Raw genomic sequence first — 23,586 nt, 5'->3', positions numbered from 1 at the left:
TAATGGAGGGGACGCCCCACCTTAGCAGGGACAGTGCAGGACCAGGCATGGGCTCAGGCAATGGAGGGGATGGCCCACCTTAGCGGGGACGGTGTGGGAGGGCCGGTGATGGGCTCAGGCAATGGAGGGGATAGCCCACCATAGCAGGGACAGTGCGGGAGGCTGGCACATTTGCTGGAGACCCACTGCTGCTGGGGAGGGGACCTTCATCTCCACTCACCCAACCTCCCCTCCCAGGTGGGCTCCCCCTAAGCCCTCCCCCCTGAAGAGTGACGCCTCGCCCAGCATCACCCCGAGGCCCAGTCCCATGGCCAGAGGAGCCCGCCTGTGTCGGGGAACCTACCGTGTTCTTCTGGCTGCTCAAACTCAGCTTCTTCTAATTGGTCTGAAAAGAGGGAGATGAAAGGCATCACCCTTGGCCAGTGCCCTCTGCGACCGGGTCGAGTGGGCAGTGAAGGTCTGGGAAGCCGCGTCTGCCGGGGTCTGCTCCACCCTCCCGCCTCCAGGTCAGACTCCTTCCTCCCACAAGAGGTCGGCTTCTGCTGCTACCCCCCTGCGGACAGGGACATGCTCCCGCGGGTGCTTTGCACTGCAGCCCTCAGAGAGCTCCTTCCTGAGTTCAGGGGTGTTGAGGTGAAAAGGGAACAGCATCGTCTTTAGGAGGTAGCAGCCCTGGGGGCCAGCCCTGGCCCCCTAGTGGCCAGGCAACCCAGGCCAGATCACAGCTGCAGGGGCCCGGGGTCCTCGTCTTTGACGGGGAGAAATGTCACTCTTACCCAGGCTGTCACAATGGGCATTGGGCCAGGCCGGAGCAGGCCCCACCAGTGCTGGTTGACACAGAACCAGGACCACTAGCTCCACCCCGCCACCATTCCGGCCGAGCAGATGGTCTTAGGCTGGCGCCTGGAGTCGGTGCTAAGACCCCATCCTCAGATAGCAGGGAGGCTTGGGGCCACTTTCTGAGTCTCCCTGGCCCCTTGCCTACTCCTCTCGCTGTGTCTGGCCTGTCTGCACCCCCTCCATGCCCCGGACGCAGCGACAGCATCTGTCAGAGGACCTTCAAGTGCCCAGTGGCCGGCATTCACTACTGTCGACTGATGGAGGAAGCAGAGCGTTCCCAAAGGGAAAGGGCGGCTGCTGTGCATGGTGGATGGAAGCCAAAACTAGTCCACGTCCCACTGACCAGGCAGCAAAAACTCGCAGAAGCCCATATGGGTGAGGCCGACTGAGGCAGCGGCCTCATGGAGTCGATGGAATAGCAGTGGGTTCACCCCACAGGAAAGCAGCTGGCTCCAAACCTTTCGTCGTCCTCCAGGACTCTGCCCAACAACCTGTCCTGAACAATCGGCTGAGGATGCGATCAGCCACAGGTCCTGGGATGCCCCACAGCCGGCGCAAGGGCCTCCCGCCCACCCACAGCACCCCACACCTACCCAAGCTGTACACAGTGCACACGTCCGTGCTGGACGTCTTGCCCAGCAACTGCCTGGCGTCCTCCTCTGAAAAGTGCCCTTCGTTGTTGAAGAATGACCTTTCTTCCTCATTGAGAAAAATCGCATCTTCCAACCTGGAAAGATAAAGTGCATTATTTAAGATGGCTTGTTTCCAGGGCAAATAATTCACAGTCAGACCATTTCCCTTCCCTCATTTGACAGACAGTCCCTGTGCACCCACTCTGTACCCAGAAACGAAAACACCAAGATAACAAATAAAAAACCAGACCCTGCCCCCAAGGAGGCCTCGTCTGGCCAAAGGCAGATGCCCAGGAGCGGGAGAGGTTGTGACAGACTCAGCGGGTCACAGCAGCCTGGGAGGATGAGCTCCTGGGTGGGCTGCAAAGCCCCACCTCGTATGTCCCTTCCCATGTGAGGCTGGCTGTGGCAGCTGCAGGCAGAATCGATCCCACGACACGGTAAGATCCCGTTTCCTCATACAACCTCTGCTTCCCCCGGCGCCCAACAGGAACACAGGGCCCCCACGTGCTCCATACAGTGAGGGAGAGGGAAACAGGCAGGGTCAGTGGGGAAGAGGGAGGGAGGGAGGGAGGGGGCAAGTTTCGCTCATAGGACTAAGTCACCAGCATAACAGGGAACTTTGAAACGTACTTTGGAACTTAGAGGAGCTATTTTGAGAAGTTAAAGAAAAACTTAGAGCGGCTTGTGGCATTCAACATTCTAGAAAACAACAGACCTGTCTTCTTCAAGAATGTCAGTGTCAGAAAAAACAGAGACTGAGGAACTGTTTCAGATTAAGGAGACAAAACTAAAGAAACTGGTAACATGGTCTGGACTTTTCTTTGGCTGTCGAGGGCATCACTGTGGCCCCGGCAAAATCTGAGAAAGGTCTGCAGACCACAACACCGTGTCGACGTCAATTTCCTGATTTTGACAGGTGTGCTGTGGTCGTGCAAGTGGACATCCTGGTTTTAGGAAACACACAGTGCGTTATTTAGGGGTAAAAGGGCATGATGTTTGCAAATTACAGTCAGAGGGTTTAGAAAAAAATAGAAGTCAGAGAGAAAAAAGGAGAAACCAAATGTCACAATATGCAAACATTGGGGCAATCTGAGTGAAGGATATACAGGAACTCTAGGCTCTTCTTGCAAATTTTCCTACATCTGAAATTATGTCAAAATACAGTTAAAGAAAAAAGAATAGCCAGCAGGTTGTTCATTAAACAAAAGACGAAGACCCAGGGTCTAAAAGAGGAAAGATGTTGAGGAAACGTTTGTTGAGTGAATGCAGGAAGCCGTTAGGGCTTCCCCAGCTGTCATCAAGATCAATGGCACTGGGCCCTGTCACCCTTCTGGGTTAAGGGAGGGGAACAGACTAGCTCAACCCACAGCAACTCCAGCTCAGACCCTTGGTGATTTCAAGACATATTTAAGTACATGGGCCCCAGCCATCTGCCGAGAAGTGGTGATCTCCCTGGAGATGGAGGAATTGCCTAGACCGAGGATCCCCCAAGAGAGTTCCACAGAACACCAGCTAATAGGGTTGTGTGAAAAAAGGATTCTGCAGGTCGAGTAAGTGTGGAAACACATTTCAAGGGGGAAAAAAGACGTTTTAGACGTCAGATGCCTTCTTGGCACTGGGATCCCTGCGGACCACCAACTAGGGCACGTGGAGAGCACTTCTCCACCCACGTGAGCATGATGAAGTTTGTGACAGAGGTTGGGAGGGAACACACTTTGGGAAACCCTGGCCTAACTGCCGCTCTCAGCATCCAGGCCTAGCCAGCCTCTAACTGCGAACAGGTGCAAGGGGCCCCGGCAGAGACACTTAAACGAGGGAACAAAATGACCGCTGGACGCGTCACGAGGCCAAAGCGGCCTCTGAGATGTGGTCTGGAAAGTGCTGGTCTGTTGCAGCGCCAGCCAAGAACGAGGCAGGATGTCAGTGCCGGAGAGGCCCCTGGGGACGAGCGCCTCACACTCGTGGGCGGGAGCTGGCCCAGTAAAGGGTCCGTTCTACACACTGATGTTCTCCAGGCTCCTTGATTGAGGTCCTACCAATGGAAGGTCCAGAACACAGCTGTGCTCGCTAGCCACTCTCCCAAGACCGCCTGCTGCTGCCCAGGGCTGGGCAGTGGGGACACGGAGGTGCCCAGACAGCCCTCCCTCAGCATTCCGCTGATGGGACAGGAGCAGGCATGTCATCAGCGGGTGAGGGGGGGTCACACGGGGAGAGGACCAGGGCCAGGGAGAGCATTGCTGGGGATGAGCTGCTGGAGACGGGACTCAGGGGCCAGTGAGAGTCCCTAGGAAAACGGGCCAGCGGGATGGAGGACATCTCATGCAGGGGGCGCACACGTCAACCCAGAGTCATTCTAGAAGCATAGAGCCAACCCACATATCTGGACTTACACAGTGAACTGACAGCTAGTGGTGGCCCTTGAAATCGGGGGTCACCAGGGCCTGAGTCGTGGGGGGGCCTTGAAGGCCAGGCCCGGAAGCTTTGAAGGAATTTATCAAGGGGAGTGGCATGGTATACTGGGTAGAATAGTGTCCCCCAAAACTCGTGTCCACCTGGGACCTCAGAAGGTAATCTTGTTCAAAAAGGGGCCTTTGCAACCCAGAGATCCCGTGGGCGTGGTCAGGGGCTGGGTGGAGCTCCAGCAACCCAGCTCCATGGCCCAGGGGGAAACTCCAGGGTCCTGCACTGGCAGCAGGGAAAGCCTCTACTCGCCATTAGTGGAGAGGCCCCGCCCAGCATTCAGAATGCCAGGAGGGTCCTGAAGAGGAGAATCCCGGGCAGGGCAGCAGCCCGCCAGCCGCCACTGGACTCACGGACTCCGGCTGTGTCCCAGAGCAGGCAAGGGGCTCCCAGAGATCCCAGGGGAGAGGACTGGGGCTTGGTGGAGCTCCAGCAGCCCGGCTCCATGGCCCAGGGGGAAACTCTACAGTCTCACAGCAGCCTCAGTGAAGCCTCTGCGCAGCACTAGTGGAGAGGCCCCGCCTGGCAACCACAAAGCTGGAAGGCCCTGGGGCAAAAGTAGCACAGCTAGGTGAGCTAACCACAGACTGCAGAAGATACCAACAGCTCTGCTGTGACCTATAGTGGACAAGGGAGATCTTGTGGGCTCTGACAGTGACAGAGCTGTGAATATAGGTGATTCCGCTCCTAGCTGCTGGGAAAGCCCGTAACACCACTGCAGACCCCAAGGAGGGAGCACGTCTAGGTGGTCTGCAACACTAGGCACCAGTAGCCTGAAGCCCCCTTGCGATTGCCCCCACAGCTGACGAGGGACCCCACAGGACCACTGTGACTACCAGGAGGGGCCCAGGTCCAGGTAGCAACAGCTGACAGGGTTCCTGGTTGGTGCAGTCTAAACAGCTGCTCCCTCCCCCTCACCAGTAGAAACAAGTGGAAGCAGTAACCAAACTCTATCTCTATGTGGAGGCACAAATCCATGCCATCAAGCAGTATGAAAAAATATATCAAATCTCCAGAACAGAAGGAAAATGACAAGTACCCAGAAAACAATCCCAAAGACAATGAAATCTATAACCTAAATGATGATGAATTCAAAACAGCCATTCTTAAAAAACTCAATGAATTAAAAGAGAATACAGATAGACAACTCAACGAGTTCAGGAGAAATGTCACAAAAGAGCTTGATACTATAAAGAAGAACCAATCAGAAATACTGGAGATGAAGAACATAATGGAGGAGATTAAGAAAAACCTGGACTCTCTGAACAGTAGGGTCGATAATATGGAGGACAGAATTAGCAATTTGGAGGATAGAAATATAGAAATTCTGCAGACAGAGGAGGAGAGAGAACTAAGACTAAAAAGAAATGAAGAAACTCTCCGAGAATTATCTGACTCAATTAGGAGATGCAACGTAAGGATTATAGGTATACCAGAGAGAGAAGAGAAGGAGAAGGGCTCAGAAAGCCTGTTCAAAGAAATAATGGCTGAGAACCTTCCAAACCTGGGGAGAGAGATGGAACTTCATGTGACAGAAGCTAATAGCTCTCCAAACTTTATCAGTGTAAGAAGACAAACCCCAAGGCATACAGTAGTGAAGCTAGCAAAAGTCAACGACAAAGAGGAAATACTAAGGGCAGCCAGGCAGAAGAAAATAACCTACAAAGGAACCCCCATAAGGCTATCAGCAGATTTCTCAGCAGCTACCTTCCAGGCTAGAAGAGAGCGGACTGATATATTCAAAACTCTGAAGGATAAAAACCTGCAGCCAAGAATACTCCACCCAGCAAAAATAACCTTCAAATATGATGGAGAAATAAAAACTTTCCCAGATAAACAAAAGTTAAGGGAGTTCATTGCCACAAGACCTCCTCTTCAAGAAATGCTCAGGAAGACCCTCATACCTGAAAAATTAAAAAAAGGAAAGGGGCTACAAAACCCAGAGCAAAGGAGATAAGTAGAAGGACAATAACAGAAAGTAGCAGCTCTCCATCAGAACAGGTTAGCAAAAGTTAAATAAAACATTAAAGATAAAAGGAAGGGAAACACCAAGAATAAATATAACCCTGTCATTTTAACCACAAACTCACAACGCAAGAAAAAAGAGAAAAAAAAAAATCTAACAACAACCTAGAAGGGGAAGAGAAAAGGGATGGAACATTTTAATTTAAGGAAATAAGAGGCTACCAGAAAATGGACTATCTCATCTATGACACGTTTTATACAAACCGCCTGGTAACCACTAAACAAATAACAAGAATAAAGACACAAATTACAAGTAAGAAGAAAGCCAATACAGAAATTTATCTACCTGAATTAGTAATCGAAAAATCATGGGACGAGAAACAAAGGAAATGCAAGAGAATCGGAAAACAAGCAATAAAATGGTAGTGGTAGGCCCCCACATTTCAATAATCATTCTAAATGTAAATGGATTGAACTCTCCAATCAAAAGACACAGAGTGGCAGGATGGATCAAAGAACAAGACCCAACAATATGCTGCCTCCAGGAAACACACCTCAGCCCCAAAGACAAACACAGACTCAGAGTGAAGGGGTGGAAGACAATACTCCAAGATAATAATGAACAAAAGAAAGCAGGTGTCACTATACTAATATCAGACAAAGTAGACTTCAAAGTAAAACAGATAAAGAAAGACAAAGAGGGGCAGTATATAATGATAAAAGGGACGTTCCACCAAGAAGACATAACACTTATAAATATATACGCACCCAACACAGGAGCACCAAAATTTGTAAAGCAACTCTTAACAGAACTAAAAGGAGACATCAACAGCAATACAATAATAGTAGGGGACCTCAACACCCCATTAACACCAATGGACAGATCATCCAGACAGAAAATCAACAAGGAAATTATAGAATGAAATGAAAAATTAGACCAGATGGACTTAATAGATATATAGAGAACACTCCATCCAAAAACAGCAGGTTACACATTCTTCTCAAGTACTCACGGAACATTCTCAAGGATAGACCATATCTTGGGAAACAAAGCAAGCATCAATAAATTCAAGAGGGTTGAAATAATATCAAGCATCTTTTCTGATCATAATGCTATGAAACTAGAAATAAACTACAAGAATAAAGCTGGGAAAGGGGCAAAAATGTGGAGACTAAATAACATGCTACTGAACAAACAATGGATTATTGAAGAAATTAAAGAAGAAATCAAATATTACCTGGAGACAAATGAAAATGAAAACACACCATACCAACTCATTTGGGAGGCAGCAAAAGCAATCCTAAGAGGGAAATTCATTGCAATACAGGCTCCCCTCAATAAACAAGAAAAATGTCAAATAAGCAAGCTCAAATGACACCTAACAGAATTAGAAAAAGAAGAACAAACAAAGCCCAAAGTCAGTAGAAGGAGGGAAATAATAAAGATTAGAGCAGAAATAAACGATATTGAAACAAAAAAGACAGTAGAAAGGATCAATGAAACAAAGAGTTGGTTCTTCAAAAAAATTAACAAAATCGACAAACCCTTAGCCAGACTCACTAAAAAAAAGAGAGAAGTCTCAAATAAATAAAATTAGAAATGAGAGAGGAGAAATCACAATAGATACTAAAGAAATACAAGGGATCATAAGAGAATACTATGAAAAACTATATGCCAACAAATTGAACAACCTAGAAGAAATGGATAAATTCCTAGACTCTTACAACCTCCCCAAACTGAATCAGGAAGAAATAGAGAATCCGAATAGACCAATCACAAGTAAAGAAATAGAAACAGTAATCAAAAACCTCCCCAAAAATAAGAGTCCAGGACCAGACGGCTTCTCTGGAGAATTCTACCAAACATTCAAAGAAGATTTAATACCTATCCTTCTCAAACTATTTCAGAAAATAGAGGAAGATGGAGCACTCCCTAACACATTCTATGAAGCCAACATCACCCTGATCCCCAAACCTGACAAGCACAACACAAAGAAGGAAACTACAGGCCACTATCACTGATGAACATAGATGCAAAAATCCTCAACAGAATTCTGGCAAACCGAATACAGCAATACATCAAAAAGATTATACACCATGATCAAGTGGGATTTATACCAGGGACACAGGGATGGTTCAACGTCCGCAAGTCAATCAACATGATACACTACATTAACAAAATGAGAAACAAAAACCACATGATCATCTCAATAGATGCAGAGAAAGCATTTGACAAGATCCAGCATCCATTTATGATAAAAACCCTCAATAAAATGGGTATAGAAGGAAAGTACCTCAACATAATAAAGGCCATATATGACAAGCCCACAGCCAACATCATACTCAACGGACAAAAGCTGAAAGCCGTCCCTCTGAGAACAGAACAAGACAAGGGTGCCCACTTTCACCACTCTTATTCAACATAGAACTGGAGGTGTTGGCCAAAGCAATTCGGCAGGAAAAAGAAATAAAACAAATCCAAACAGGCAATGAAGAAGTAAAACTCTCACTGTTTGCAGATGACATGATCTTATATATAGAAAACCCCAAAGAATCCATAGGAAAACTATTAGAAACAATCAACAGCTACAGCAAAGTTGCAGGGTATAAAATCAACATACATAAATCAGTAGCATTTCTATATGCTAACAATGAACTAACAGAAAAAGAACTCAAGAACTCAATCCCATTCACAATCGCAACAAAAAGAATAAAATACCCTGGGGTAAATTTAACCAAGGAAGTGAAAGATTTATACAATGAAAACTACAAGATTTTCTTGAAAGAAATTGATGACGACAAAGGAGATGGAAAGACATTCCATGTACATGGATTGGAAGAATAAACATAGTTAAAATGTCCGTACTACCTAAAGCAATCTACAGATTCAACGCCATCCCAATCAGAATCCCAATGACATTCTTTACAGAAATTGAACAAAGAATCCTAAAATTCATATGGGGCAACAAAAGACCCCGAATTGCTAAAGCAATCCTGAGAAAAAAGAACAAAACGGGAGGCATCACAATCCCTGACTTCAAAACATACTACAAAGCTACAGTAATCAAAACAGCATGGTACTGGTACAAAAACAGGTGCACAGATCAATGGAACAGAATTGAAAGCCCAGAAATAAAACCACACATCTATGGACAGCTTATCTTTGACAAAGGAGCTGAGGGCCTACAATGGAGAAAAGAAAGTCTTTTCAACAAATGGTGCTGGGAAAACTGGAAAGTCACATGTAAAAGAATGAAAATTGACCATTCTTTTTCACCATTCACAAAAATAAACTCAAAATGGATCAAAGACCTAAAGATTAGGCCTGAAACAATAAGTCTTCTAGAAGAGAATATAGGCAGTACCCTCTTTGACATCAGTTTCAAAAGAATCTTCTGACACCATAACCCCTTAGACGAGGGAAACAATAGAAAGAATAAACAAATGGGACTTCATCAGACTAAAGAGCTTCTTCAAGGCAAGGGAAAACAGGATTGAAACAAAAAAACAGCCCACTAATTGGGAAAAAATATTTACAAGCTACTTATCCGACAAAGGGTTAATCTGCATAATATATAAAGAACTCACACAGCTCAACAACAAAAAATCAAACAACCCGATCAAAAAACAGTCAGGGGACATAAACAGACATTTCCCCAAAGAAGATATAAGGATGGCCAGTAGACACATGAAAAGATGCTCATCATCCCTAATCATCAGGGAAATGCAAATCAAAACTACACTAAGATATCACCTTACACCTGTTAGAATGGCAAAAATAACCAAAACAAAAAGTGACAAATGTTGGAGAGGTTGTGGAGAAAAAGGAACCCTCATACACTGTTGGTGGGAATGCAAACTGGTGCAGCCACTATGGAAAACAGTATGGAGATTTCTCAAAAAGTTAAAAATAGAAATACCTTATGACCCAGCCATCCCATTACTGGGTATCTATCCTAAGAACCTGAAATCAGAAATCCCAAGAGTCCCATGCACCCCTATGTTCATCGCAGCATTATTCACAATAGCCAAGACGTGGAACCAACCTAAGTGCCCAGCAACTGATGACTGGATAAAGAAGATATGGTATACATACACAATGGAATACTACTCAGGCATAAAAAAGGACAAAATCGTCCCATTCGCAACAACATGGATGGACCTCGAGGGTATTATGTTAAGTGAGATAAGCCAGACAGAGAAAGACGAACTCTGTATGACTCCACTCATAGGTGGAAGTTAACATAGACAAGGAGATCTGATGGGTGGTTACCAAGGGAAAGGGGAGGTGGGGGAGGGCACAAAGGGTGAAGTGGTGTACCCACAACATGACTGACAATAATGTACAACTGAAATCTCACAAGGTTGTAAACTATCATAATCTTAATAAAAAAAATTTTTTTTTTAAAAAAGGGCCCTTTGCAGATGTAATTAGTTAAGTTAAGATGAAGTCCTACTGAAGCCCTAAACCCAACGACTGGTGTCTCTGTAGGAAGAGGGGGGGACACGCAGACCCACAGGGAGAAGGCCGTCTGAAGATGGAGGCAGAGACTGGGGACACAGCCCTAAGCCCAGCAGCGCCTGGAGACCCCCGGAAACCCAAGAGACAAGGAAGGCCCCTCCCCTAGAGCCCGGAGGGAGCTCGGCCTTATTGACGCCTTGATTTTGCACTTCCGGCCTCCAGACTGCGAGAGAGCACACGTCTGTAGTTTGAAGCCCCAGGGCGTGGTGCCTTGTCACAGCTGCCCCAGGACACTGGTGCACACGGACCACTTGGTATTTCTGAGAACAACCACTGGCCGTACTTGGAGGAAGGACAGGAGCAGTCCAGATGCGAAGCTGAAGTCGGGCCTGGGGAGCAGGGGATGGCAGCCCAGGCCGGGCCCAGCCCTGGGGACAGACGTGGGAGCACACTCATTGATGACGAGGAGGACGGGTGGGGGAACCCGTTAGGACAACGTCCAGGTTTGTCACCGGAATCTGGGGATGGGCAGGGTTCCCACGGGGGCGGAGAGGCGTGCTCGAGAAAGGGGGGCCTCAGCCACTCACTCAGACACTTGGCCCTGCACGCTGATGAGACTCGTCCGCACAAACCCGACCTGGCCCGAGGCCACGTGCCGGCCCACGCACCAAGGCAGGCCAGGCACCTGGGCGCCGAGGATCTCGATGAGGTCACCGCCTTGGAAGGTCATCTCTTCAGGCCCTGAGCCCTGGCAGTCAGTGACTGCTGAGGCCAGGCCCGTGGCTGCAGGAAGGAGGTCACATGGTCAGTGCTGGGGGTTGGGGGCCGGGGTGGGCAGACGGATGGCCCTCAGCCACATGGTTAGTGTCCCTGGCCAGGGACGGTCCTGCTAAGGACTTCATCTCGTGTCTGTCGGGTTGCAATGAAGCTTGGCCCCCAACACGAGAGGCTGGACATCTACGTGGTCCTCGGAGGGGGCGCTTTATCCTTATGCTGAGGATGAAAAACCGAGGCCCAGAGATGTTAATTAACCTGGTCTAGGGCCATTGGCTTTCAAGGCCGGGCTCTTCCCTCCAGCCGACGCAGGTGAGGCCCGGTCAGAGCCCACCAGGGCGAATGCAGCTGCAAGCTGAACTCCCCCCATCCCTCCTCCCATGGGGCCTCAAGTCCTTTAACAAGTACACAAGGTCATCCCAACACTAGCCAGCCTGGGGCAGAGCAAAAAGCACGGGCCCGGGAACCTAAGCTGTCTCTGCCTCACGGTGCCCCATTAGTGCACGCAGCGCATTCAGCCGGAGCCTAGCTCCCCGGTCCAGGGGTCCTCCGAGGTGCTCAAAGTGGTGCCGGAAAGAGCGTGGAGACTGAGGAAGCGCCTGTCGACGGTCTGTGGGAGCTGCACCAGGGAGCTCTTTGAGGCTGAGTGACCAGGCACCCAGGTCCGGCTTCACTGTGCACTGTGTGAGTTTAGACCAGCCAACAGACCTCTCTGAGCCTCACTTACCAACTCACAAACTGGAGAAGATTCTAGCTCCTTCCTTTGGCTTGGGGAGGAATTGAGGTGAGCGCAGAAACTTCCAGAATGTTGGTGCCTGCCCCTCCTCACCCACCTCTTTCCCAGGGGAGGAAGGCCAGTGGAAACACGTACCCATCAGCTGGGCGTCCGGCGCCACAGGTCCACCCAAGGAGTCATCGATGGGGTCCCAGGGGACCCTAAGAGCCCACCTGGAGTGGAATGAGACAGGATTTCAGATTTGGGGCCGATTGAAACTGTGTGTAGACTGGACGAGCCAGCAGCACCCAGGGACCCCTGCGGATTCCAACATCTGTCCCCACTACACACACATACACAGACGCACACACCTGCCCAGCTGTGCAGCCTTCAAGCTCAGGTGTGTGGCCCTGCCTCCAGGGAGCCCCATGCCCCCAGCCCGGGTGCCTCTGCCCTTCCTCAGGCTGGCATCCCTGGGGACCTCCCTCCATCAGCCAGGCAGAGAAGCTGAGGCACAGGCTGGTTATTCCACAGACACTGCACATCAGGAGATCAAGTTTCTCTCTTTGCTCTGACTACCAGGAAGCTCTAAGCCAGGTTTACGCCTCATGCTCAGCACGTGAGCAGGAGCTTGGGTGTCACCTGTCCTCGCCTCCCCAGGCTTTCTCGCCTTGGTTATCTGTACAGATTCCTGTCTGCCTCCTCGCTATGGGCACACACATTACGTAGCTTCCTCGAAAGCTTTCCAGAATAAGCCAGAATACGAAGCAAGAGCTGCATGTCGCACACTCCTGTGCCGTGTCATGCCAGGACAGCCCTGCCGGGAGAGGTCAGGGTCCTGCCGTGCCAGGGGCAGTCCTGAGGCCCAGAGAGTTGGCCCGACTTGCCAAGGCCACACGCTGGGCAGCAGCAGAAGATACTGTGGCCGGGTCTGTCTGCGGCTCCATCCACCTCCCTTGGCCGAGTGACAGACCAGGGTCGGTGGGGCTGGGGGCTTGGTCTCTGAGAAGCCTGACAGTATGCAGGACACGCAGGAAGCAGAGAAACAAAAGGAAGGTCGGTACCTACTGATGAAATGGAATCAAAGTTTCTGGAGTGGCCGTGGCTGCCGCCTCCTCGGAGGATGTGCTGGGGCTGGCGGCTGACGAGCCCACTGCCGGGACGGCCTCTCCCTGCAGAGCCCCCGAAGTCCGCCTGAGGGGCTGAGGGCCCCTCCCTGTACCCCAGGGGCCAGTTGTCGCTCTCACGTGGCGGTCAGGACACAGGACAAAGAAAGGCCCTTTGAAGTGACAGAGCATGGTCACCCGGCGTGGCTGGACACAGGGCAGCTGTAGCTTTGCCAGGTGGGACCTGCCCATCCCCCAGCAGGAGGCCCATGTGATGGCAGCCTCTGCAGGAATCTCCCCACGCCAGGCTCGTCCCCCACAGACACTGGAGGCCCAGGGGGCCCAGACTGGCTGGACCTGGGCTGGGTCCCTGCTCTGGCCGGGCTTGCCCTGTGAGCCTCATTCAGCCTCAGATTCTCAGGGCCTCAGTTTCCCCATCTGAGCTCTGAGGGGATCCCAATGGCCCTTTCTGCCTGGACCTCCTCGGGCGTGTCTTTCCATAGCCGGCTGCCTCTTCCTCTCCGTGGCCAGGCCAGGACAGGGGCTCTGCGCTGTCTGCTGCAGGCTTGGAGCCCAGCCGTGTGGCTACCATGGTGCTCTGACCAACAGCCGAGTTCAATTACTTCTTTGGGGGTTGACCAGGGTCTTTACAAGTAAGGGACAGGGCCCGGCATTTACTGTCGGCGTCACCCACGTACCCCTCCCTGCCCAAAGCCCACTCAGGTCTCGTGTGCCCACCCACGGCCTGGACGCCCCGCATAGCGTGCAGCTGGCCAACGTCCCGCCAGCTGCCTGGCACTCACCGTCCTGCAGGAGCAGGCTCTCGTGCGTCAGCTTCAGGGCCGCCTCGTCCACGTGGACCTGGATGGCTGTCTCCTCGTCCTCAGTGGGCGAGAGCAGCCAGAAGGCCTGGTCCACCAGCAGGTTTTCCAGGCAGTGATGGGTGAAGCCTGGGGGAGCCAGACGGGCCGTGGTCACCAGCGGGCTCCCGAAGCAAGGTAGGGAAGCTCTCTTGGCCGGGCATTGGCTGAACCCCACACTGACCAAGCACAAGGACACTCCTCGCCCTGCCCTTGGGGACTCAGGGTACTGTCCACAACCTGGGCAGGCCTCCTGTCTGACCATCCAGGCAGGGAGTGGACCAGCCATGACCGTGACAACTGTTTTGACCTCCCCAGGCCTTGGGAAGGTTGAGTGAAGACAAGTTACTTCCTCTAGGACCCTCAGTTTCCTCGTCCGTGAGATGAGATAAGAGCATTCAAGGAGATTATGCACGCTGTGGGGTGGCACAGACCCTGATCAAGGTGTGTAAGACATTGTTGCTATGATCCTCACTTTCCGCTTCCTTGGGCCTCACACTGGAGCTGGTGGGGCAAGCTTCCCAAGGAGACGCAGGTGGCCCCTGCGAGTGCCTCCCCGCGGAACGGGAGGGTTTCAGAAAGAAAGCACTTGGGTCGAGGTTGGAGTAAGTTTCCTGGTCTGTGCTCGGCCGGTGGAGCTCAGGCTCCCTTGAGGGCTGGCCACGCAAGTCCGCGACACAGCGTTGGAAGGAAGTTAGAAACTAGGCCCAGTCCCTGCTCACGGCACAGACCGTGAGTGCCTGTAGCCCTGCCCGCACCCTGCCCTGTCTCCCTGAGCCGCGGGCACACTAGCCCCCAGGTTCTGCGGGAGAGGCCGACGCAAGCTAGCTTACTCTGAGGCCCTCGCAACCTGTGCTGGGAGGGTCACCACTTTACCGAGAGCGTGGTAGGTGGAAAACTTCCAGATTTCTTCGAAAGTCTTAAATGTCACCACAATCCGATCCTGGTCACTGTGGATAGACAGCAGCCTGGCCGATAGCTCCTTATGGGGAAGAAACAGAAGTTAGAAACAGTTCCAGCAGCTTTGGGGAGTCTGACCACCCGGAGGGCAGGGCCACACGACAGAAACATCTTGCAGAAGTGACCCTGGTGGGGTGGCAAGCACAGAGCCGATTCCTTTACAGCCCAGGCTCCCCCTCTCCTGCTCTCAAGCCAGCCGTGGCTCCCCAGTGCCTGGAGCAAGCCCTGCTCTTTCCCAGAGTTCTACGGCCTCCACACTCTGGCCCGGTGCCCTCTGTGATTCCTCCAACCGCTCCGCCTGCCTCAGCTCCTACCGACCAGGGACAGCGGGTCCTCCCACTTAGGCTGCCCTCTCAGCCCTGCGCACCCCAACCTCGCCTCGGGGCCCTCCTGCAGCATCCACTCAGCTTTCAGTTCTAACTTCAGCATCCCCTCTCCTCTGACATTCCTCCCGTGAACACTCCTGGTGGTGACGGGACACTAAAGATAACACCAGCTGACCCTGGAGCCCTTGGAGCTCACACAGTGTGTGTGTTGGGGAAGCGGGTACAGCTGTCGTCTCCATTTGAAGGGTTAAAGAATAAGACCCCGTTTCTCATCTGAGGTCTGACCCTCAGCGGGTGGCACAGCGGGATTCTGCCATGGGGGCAGCACATTTAACCACAGCACTCCTGCCTGGTGTAGTAAAAGGCACCCCCACAGTTGGGCAGCGTGCTTGATGCATGCTATTCGCAGGACCCTCACATGATATGGGGTGATCATTCTAAGCGTCCCCAACATGCAGCTGAGGAAGCTGGGCTCACAGAGGCTGAGGTGCGTTGGCCAAGGTCAGGCCAGGTTGACTGCAAGGTCAGATAGTGACCATCCAGCCCGAAGGCCCAGGACCTCTGCCGCAGTGAAGTCACCCGGCCCAGCCCCCTCCTCCGCCACCCTCCTGCCAGACCGTCGCTCTGTGCAGAGTCCAGCAGGGGTGTGACTCCATCAGAATCAAAGAATAAGATCAGCTCATACAGTTCTTTTTAGCCCCCGTAAAGGAGACTTTAAAAGTCCTAGGAGGGTGGAGGGCACACGGAGAAAGGGATGGGGGGACATTGGGAACATGGTGCCCAGGTGTGGCTGGGGCTGTAGGGTGTGATCAGTGGTCCCTGGAGTGAGGCATCCAGGACAGCAGATGGGGGACAGGTCACAGTGCCACCATGAGGCGAGGTCAGAGGACAGCTTTGGCCCCTAGAGGCCTGTACATCAGGGACCCCCCCCACTCCCCAGGTCCTCCCACCTCCCGCAGTCCTCCTCTGTTCCCCTTGTCAAGGGAGGAGCCCCAGCACCTTCACTCACCCAGGCTCTTCCCACCCCCCTCCCCAGGACCCCCAGAGAGACAGGCTCACCCCGAGGACACGGGCCACCTCCCGGCTGTCATTCTCCAGCAGGCGGAGCCGGCCCCGCAGGGTCTGCTGCAGGCTGGGGTCGGGCAGCCCACTCTTCCTCCGCACGGCCAGCAGCTGCAAGGTCAGGTCTGGGAGGGGCAGATCGAGGCGGGGCGGTTTGCCCGGCCCAGGCCACAAGATCTGAGGGGTACTGTCCCTTCTCCATGAGCCCCCACCCACAGCCATAACGCCAGAGCCCTGGGGTGCTGGGCTCGGGGTCCCCCTCCTGTGGGGGCAGGGCCCATGGCAGAGCAGTATAGAGACTTCTGGGATCTGGAATCAGGCCCACTCCCCCAGCCGGAAGCTCAGCTGGCCAGTATTTCACAACCAGCTCTGAGATGTGACCCTCCCACTCCCGTAAGAGGGTGGGGTCGCATGGTCCAACCCAAAAACCTGCCACATTTCTCAGCGCATCCTGGTCATCCCAAGTGACCACAGGCAGCGCTGACCACCCGAGAGGAAGGTGGAGGACAGATGGGCATCGAGACAAAGGTGGACTGCCAACAACACTGGGGTCTCTGTGCCCCCCAAGCTGAGTGTCAGGTGGGGGACCTCCAGGGTGGAGGGCTTCTTAGGGCCTCTGGAGCCTGGATGCTGCCCCCAGGGCCCAGGGCTGCCTCCGCCATCCACACCCCGTGGAAATCCCCCCTATCCTCAGAGCCCCCTCCCAGAAGCCAGCCCTGATGCCTCTCCCGAGGTTCCTGCCCCTCCCTCTGAGCCCCCCACAGCACAGGGGCTCTTTGGTCTAGTTTCACCACATCCCACCTGGGACCCCTCCCCAGAGTGTCACTCGTGGGGTCTCCTTTCCCCTGCAGGTGGCCTCCAGGGCTATGTCCCCTCTTTGGGCTGGGCAAACACAGAGTCCAGGGGGGCCCTTTGCAACTGCAGGAACCCCGGCCTTCCAGCCCTGAGAGTCCTGGGCCCAGCCCAGACTGGCTGAGTCAGAACCTGGGTGCAGGACCCGGGCACCTGCATTTAACAAGCCCCTCCCCACCCCCACAGTGATCTCAAGGCAGGAAGTCTGGAGGTCACACTCCGAGAAGCCCTGGGCTAGGCATTCCTAAACTCAAAGTCCGTGGGACAGTCGAGGCTAGAGGGAACAGGGGATGCCGGGGACCCTACGTTCACATCCCCAGGCCAGATTTAACCCGGCCACTCGACGTAGTGCCCACGGATGCCCCCCGATGCCTACCTGTGGGGTATGCTCCCATCCGGCCAGGAGGGGTCCTGGCAGCCGTCGGAGAGATGCCGGGATGAGGAGCGGCTTCTGGAACAGAGTAGGATTGTGTGATGGTGAAAGGAGCAACTCTCAGCTATGCAGGCCCCAGACCCCCAGAAATTTCTGGCAGAAAAGAGTTGTGTCCACACCCCTACCAACCACCGTCACAGAAGCCCAACAAGGAGGGAGGTGTGGGGGTTTCCTATTGTGCTGCAACAGTCACCCCGAGCTTCGTGGCTTCCGCAAACAACCCGAGTGTTTCATCCCGCTGTTCTGGAGTTTGAGAAGGGGCTCGCCAGCTAAAGTCAAGGTGTCGCAGGGCCGGTTCCTTCTGGAGGTCCCAGGGGAGAATCTGTTCCCTTGCCTTTTCCAGCTTCTGGAGGTGCCCGCACTCCTTGGCTCGTAGCCTTTCCTCCATCTTCAAAGCCAGCAGCGCAGCATCTTCAGTCTCTGATTCTGACCCCAGGATGATCCCCTCATCTCAAGATCCTTACCTTAACCCCATCTGCAAAGTCTCTGTTGCCGTGGGAGGTCACACAGCATGCACAGGTTCTGGCATGGAGACTTGCGGTTCTCTGGCTGCCATCATTCTGCTGACCACAGCAGGGAGGTGACAGCCCAGGGGGAACTTGTGGTCTGGGGCAGACAGAGCTGTATCCAGATCCCGCTGCACCAGTCACTCGCTGGGGGTGACATGTGCCCTCTAGGCCCTTTGAGGCTGGCAGGGTGTGGCTCACAGCCTGGTGAGGTTAATGAGATACCCCGAAGTGCAGGCTCAGAGGAGGGGCAGCTCAGTCCTCTACTGGCCATGCCTATCCCCCAGCCCTTATCCTTGAGACCAGCTCCCGGTTTGCATCCTGGCCAGGGCACCTCTCCTCTGCCTTGCTCGGTGTCCTCATCTGTAAAATGGGATGAGCCATCGGGGCCTTAGGATCAAGGATGATCTGACTTGGGGAGGCCTGTGGTTCCATTGGGGGTGCTGAACATCACTGCAGCTGGTCTTCATCATCTTGGGGACGTCCCCCTCAGAGGGGCGGGCGCAACGCTGCCACATCGGCCTGGGACTGTGCAACACAGTGATGCTCATTTCTGCTCTCTTCCCACCAGCGTCTGTTGACCACCTATGGTCTACCAGTCCCGTGGCGTGACATTGCCTGTGTGGTCAGAGCCCATATCCAGGCCTTGCTTGCTCTGCATCCCCAGGGCCTCTCCCCAGAGCCAGGCACACAGCAGGACTTCAGAAAAGCCTGTCAAATGCAAAGAAACGTGTGGCACCCAGATCTTGGCTTTAAGCGCCGTCCTCCAATTCAGAAGCCAGGCTTCTTGGAGAAATGGCCAATCCCAGGGCTGGGGCAGGGGAAGTGCAAGATGGGACCTGAGCATCTCGTGGTCCCAGAAACTAGATACGCTACAGAATGGTGGAGACGCATCAGAAGATGGGATCTGGGCAACGTGAACAGCAAAGTAAATTCTGATAATGACGGCAGCTGCTACAGCCCAGAGAATAGAATACAGACCTGTGAGCCCACACTAAACGGACAAGTGAAAAACGGGGGGGAGGCCAGCTCTTCACCATCATAGAAAGTCAATCAGTAGATGCAGGAGGAACAAAGCGTGAAATGTCCCCGTTTATCAACCATCATAATAGCTATCATTTCAGCCAAGAACCACACGTGGATGATAAAAATAGGGCCCTAGGAGCTTGAAGAGGAACAGGGTCTTCGCACAGGCTGCTTGCTAACGACAGAGGGGACAATGATGACTTTACAGGGGAGAAAACGGTCAAAGAGAGTGATGAAATCGCACGTCACCAGGATGGACACAAAGCGACGTCACGGGCCTGCTGGTGCGCGGTGCTGAGGAGACACATGACCTCTGGGTATTCCTGCCCAGAGCACCCAACTGTAACCCGGGAGACACATCCGCTGAGGCCCCACTGAGGGACGTTCTACAGAACAACTGGCCCGCGTTCTTTAAACCGTCAACCTCCAGGTTAAAGGCACCACAGAGACACCACCACAGAGCCAAGCCCTGCCCCGGGGGTTTCTTTCACGGTCAAGGCCATTGTCGGGACAGATGGCAAGATCTGGATGAGGTCTGTAGATCAGGAAACAGTACCATTCAAACCAGGAAGTTAATGTTGGAAGCAGGTTGCCCTGCGGTTCAGTAAGAGCATCTCCTGGTTTTAGGAAATACACACGCCCAAGTATTTGGGGAAAAAGGGCGTCCTGTCTGCAACTGATCAGAAAAATATGTATAAGTACAGAGACAAAGCAGATGAAGTAGAATGTTAACATCTGAGGACCTGGGTGAGGGTAAGTGCCAATTATTTGTATTATTTATTGTGATTTTTGTTGTCAGTCCGAAATCCTCAAAAGCAAACTGGAAGGTGAAGGAGCTCTGTGTGGATCCGGGGCCCGGGCAAGCCTCCCAGGAAAAGCGAAGCTCGCCGACTCCCACTGGCTGGGCTCTCAGACCCATCCCGATGCCCATGTGTGTTGTGGGGCCGATAGGGCCGGAAGCCTGGTGACATGGTCAGAACGCTTCCCATTCAGGCCGCAGCACCAGACACCAAGGATCCCCGGCTCTAAGATTTGCTGCCCCTCCCGGGGCTGGGCTACCCTGTGGGAGGCTGGTCCAGCCCACGTGCGTCCAGTAGGCCCCAGCTCCTTCTTTCCGGTCCTGGCGTGCTCCAGAGGGGGCAGATGCCATGCCATCGGTGGGCTCCCCAGCCCAGGCCGCCCACCGCCCCTCAGAGCCCCTCCTCCTGGCCAGGCAGGCGTCTGACCCCAGGACCACTTCTGGCTGTGAGTCGGCACCCAGGAGGGCCACCCAGGCCCTTCCCATCTCCACTTACGCCTGGAAGGACCAAGGCAACAGGTGTAAAAATACCTCCAATCGCCAAGGACGGACCGTGTGAGGCCCTGTGTGAGGTTTTGTCCCCATTCTCCAATGCATCAATCATTCATTGATCATTCAAATATTTATTGAGCATCTACTGTGTGTCAAGCCCTAGAGGCCCAGCGGGCAGCTAGGCAGGTGACCGGGATGAGGGTGGACGATGTAACGATGGGGACGTCTGAGGAGGGACAGGGGCCACAGGCTGTCCCTGGCCCTTGGAGGGGCCTGGGCGCACCTCAGTCTCCCCCATCTTTCCTTCCTGTCCTCCAGGGCCCATGGAGGTGGAAAGAGGGGTCCTGGAGATCATCTAGGCCACCCCTCAGGTTTCCAAGTGGGGAAACTGAGGCCCAAGTCAAGTAGGGGCCCAGCAACAATCAGGATTAGAACCAGGTCCATGGCAGCCAGCCCAGCCTGTCTTCCCATCACAGCCCCCCCTGTGCGGTACCTGGGCTGGCCAGCTGGCAGGTGTCTATGTCCACATCACACCTGCCCCTCCTCCTCCATCCAGGAGGTGGCCCTGCCCCAGTCCTGGCCTGGCCACTGGTCCCTTCCCTCTCTGGGCCTTAGTTTGCCTCCTGGGGGAACGAGGGATGCCCCATCCTGAGTAATCCTGGGGCTCATGTCCTGAGGACAAAGCAGGACTGCGGGAGTGCAAAGCTTTGTGAGGGAGCTGTAAATGCATCCGGGAGCCGTTCCAGAGGCTCCAAGCCCTCCCCTTTCTCTCACTGATGCGCCCCCAGAAAAACACGACCGGCCCTCAGTTCTCTCGCGGATGGCTCACTGGACAGTATCCCCGTCAGCACGCACGCTGACAGCACAGACGCCCGCTCCACCCGTGGGCAGGGTGGACGATGGGGTGGACCGTGCACCCCGAACTCACCGCCTCTGATGGGGGCCTCGGCCTCCTCAGGCCCTGCTCGCTCCCAGCTGACCGACAAGCTCATGGCCACTCTCTGGACCTTGTCACCACTGTCACTGCCTCCCGAGGGCCCCGCAGGCCCCGTCCTCGTTGGGGCTGGCTCCACAGCAGCCACCTGGGCTGGGCCCTCCATGACCGTCAGTGGCCTCGGCGCCAAGGGCTCGGCATGCCCAGCTGGCCCCTGTGGAGAGAGGAGAGGTTGGTGGTCAGCAGTGATGGCCTCTGAGAAGACAGGCCGCTGGGGTCAACACAGATGTTGCTACCAGAGTTGGGGTCAAGAGGAGAGGATGGCTCCCCTCTGCCTGGTGCATCCTTTCAGCGCTCTGCTCACCCATCACTTCTCCTTGGAACAGAATCTTTCAGAGCCACGTGCCAACATTTACGTGGTGATTTGGCCCATGCCCACCTAGCCCACTGGGTTGGATGTCCTTGTGGGCAGGTGGGGTACCTGTTCTTGCTCAACAGACCCCAAGGACATAGCTCAGAGCCTGACATGCCCAGAATGTCACTGTCAATGTCTGGACGACGTGTGAGCAATGAAGACTGCGTGGGAACGGGGCAGAGCCGACACCCTGATTGGACACGTGGCACCGCGGTTTTGAGCTAGGCCCCCACACATCCCGCCCAGCTAGGGCCGGAATGAAGACTCCCCCAGAGACACCTCGTCTCCCGAGATGCCACTATTTGTTTCGTTTCTCACAAGCCTCAGCTGCAATGTGAGTCCCAAGAGACCCTGTGGTTCCTGATAACCCTGGGGCCTGAGCTGGCTTGGGGGACTCCGAGCTGGAAGAGGCCTGCGCTCTAGCGGGGTATCCAAAACGCTGTCCCCTTGGTCAGGAAACGGGCCAGGTCCCAGGTTGCCCTGGAGGGAGGGAGGAAAGCAGCTGGCAGAGGGCGGGGAAGGAGGAAGTGGCCGAGACGGAACTGGCAGATGCTCCCCACCCAGGTGTGCTCAGGCCTCCCTCCAAGAGCCGGTCATTGTGCCTCACTCTTTCCTGGGGTCGTCTTGGTCCCCAATTAGAGGACACAGAACAGCACAGAGTCCCCTTTCAGTCCTTGATCCCTAGGGCGACGGGGAGGGCGGGCAGGGCGGCCTGGGCCAGGGCCGAGGAGCCAGGGAAGACCCCCACCGTGGCCACAGGGACCAGGATCTGCCACGTCCAGCCTCAGGGACAGAGGGGACGAGGAATGGCCCTGCTCACTCATGAGGAAGGTCAGTAAGAGCGTGACTGGGATGCACGAGCCAGGGAAGGCCCACATTTTGGGCCTCGCTGTTCTCTGATCGCAAACTGTGAGATTTCAACCCAGAACAGTCCAGCGGGAATTCTGTCTGCGTGGAGTGGAGCGCACAGACAGGAAAGCACACCTCCAACCCCCTTTCTGGGGAGAAAACTGCAGTCGAAAAGCAAGTCTGGCCACCTGCTGGCCTGCCCCCTTTGTGGTGGATGCTGGGGAGCAGGGCAAACCCAGAGAACGCCGGGGCCAGCAGCGGGGCCTCAAAGCTCAGATGTGTAGGCCAGGCCTGGACCACCCAAGGGCCCCTGCAGTCCCGTCTCCCAGCTCCACCTGGTGCTGAGGTGGGGAACAGGCAGACAGGGAGACAGGCAGGGGCGGCTGTAGAGACGCCATGGGTCAGGCGTATAGGACACGGGCACAGGCTGTGACGGACGAGGCGGGGGACCTGTCGCATCGAGCGCCCCAGGCAAGCCCCTTGAAGCATTTTAAACCTGGAGCAAGGGTTCTATGTTGTGGAAAGTTCATTCGAGGCTCTGGGCAGAAAGCATTGAAGACGGAGACCAGAGGCCTCTCTCACATTAACACACACACACTCTCCATTCAGACACTCTCACGTTAACACACTCATGCACACACACCCGTCAGTGCTGCCATTCCTTATCTTTACAAGGGCAAATGCAGAAACTCCACCCAAGTGCCAGCTCCCGCCCTCTGTCCACTCCCAGACCTCCCTCCCGCCCGGCACAGTCCTCGGCTGGGGAGACCGGCCACCGCCCCATGGCGAGGGGCTTTCACAGGACACCGCTCCCTGGTACCACTGGCGACACCACGGGGGCATTCAGGGCAGGGTGCAGAAGCCTGGATGGGGAACAGAGACAGGTAGAAGTGGGGCAGTGCAGCCTGAGCCCACTTCCCCATGGATGCTGCTCTCCCCTGAGGACTGGCCTTGACCCCGAGCTCACAAGGGCCGGGCCCGGGCACCTCCCTCACCACCTCAGTCTGCAGAATGGGGGAGGCAAGCCCCTAGGCTCTGAAGTCTTTGGTTGTTTCAACAAACACCACTGACCCTTACCCCACGGCTGGCTCCCCACTGGGCAGTGGGGACAGAGG

The 23,586-nt window shown here is 54.2% G+C and overlaps 1 protein-coding gene across 9 annotated transcripts in view; it reads right to left on the bottom strand.

Annotated features, from left to right (window-relative positions):
- Positions 1–23,586, bottom strand: part of SH3TC1 (SH3 domain and tetratricopeptide repeats 1) — a 58,689-nt gene that overhangs the window by 15,797 nt on the left and 19,306 nt on the right. For 8 of the 9 annotated variants that reach the window (XR_006888034.1, XM_046657356.1, XM_046657352.1 and 5 more), the window contains 10 exons: positions 21,202–21,421; positions 17,394–17,468; positions 16,163–16,290; positions 14,694–14,799; positions 13,761–13,907; positions 12,920–13,130; positions 12,008–12,084; positions 10,950–11,145; positions 1,434–1,567; positions 344–385 (listed from right to left, as the gene is read on the bottom strand). Coding sequence is in view for 8 of the 9 variants with exons in the window: in XM_046657350.1 (XP_046513306.1) it covers positions 344–385; positions 1,434–1,567; positions 10,950–11,145; positions 12,008–12,084; positions 12,920–13,130; positions 13,761–13,907; positions 14,694–14,799; positions 16,163–16,290; positions 17,394–17,468; positions 21,202–21,421 (1,336 nt within the window). In the remaining variant the exon portion in view is untranslated. The remainder of the gene's footprint in view (positions 1–343; positions 386–1,433; positions 1,568–10,949; positions 11,146–12,007; positions 12,085–12,919; positions 13,131–13,760; positions 13,908–14,693; positions 14,800–16,162; positions 16,291–17,393; positions 17,469–21,201; positions 21,422–23,586) is intronic. The other variant, XM_046657351.1, reaches the window with a different exon arrangement.

Source organism: Equus quagga, chromosome 3, assembly GCF_021613505.1.
Source record: "Equus quagga isolate Etosha38 chromosome 3, UCLA_HA_Equagga_1.0, whole genome shotgun sequence".
NCBI lineage: Eukaryota > Metazoa > Chordata > Mammalia > Perissodactyla > Equidae > Equus > Equus quagga.
This window is presented reverse-complemented; position numbering and strand designations above follow the sequence as displayed.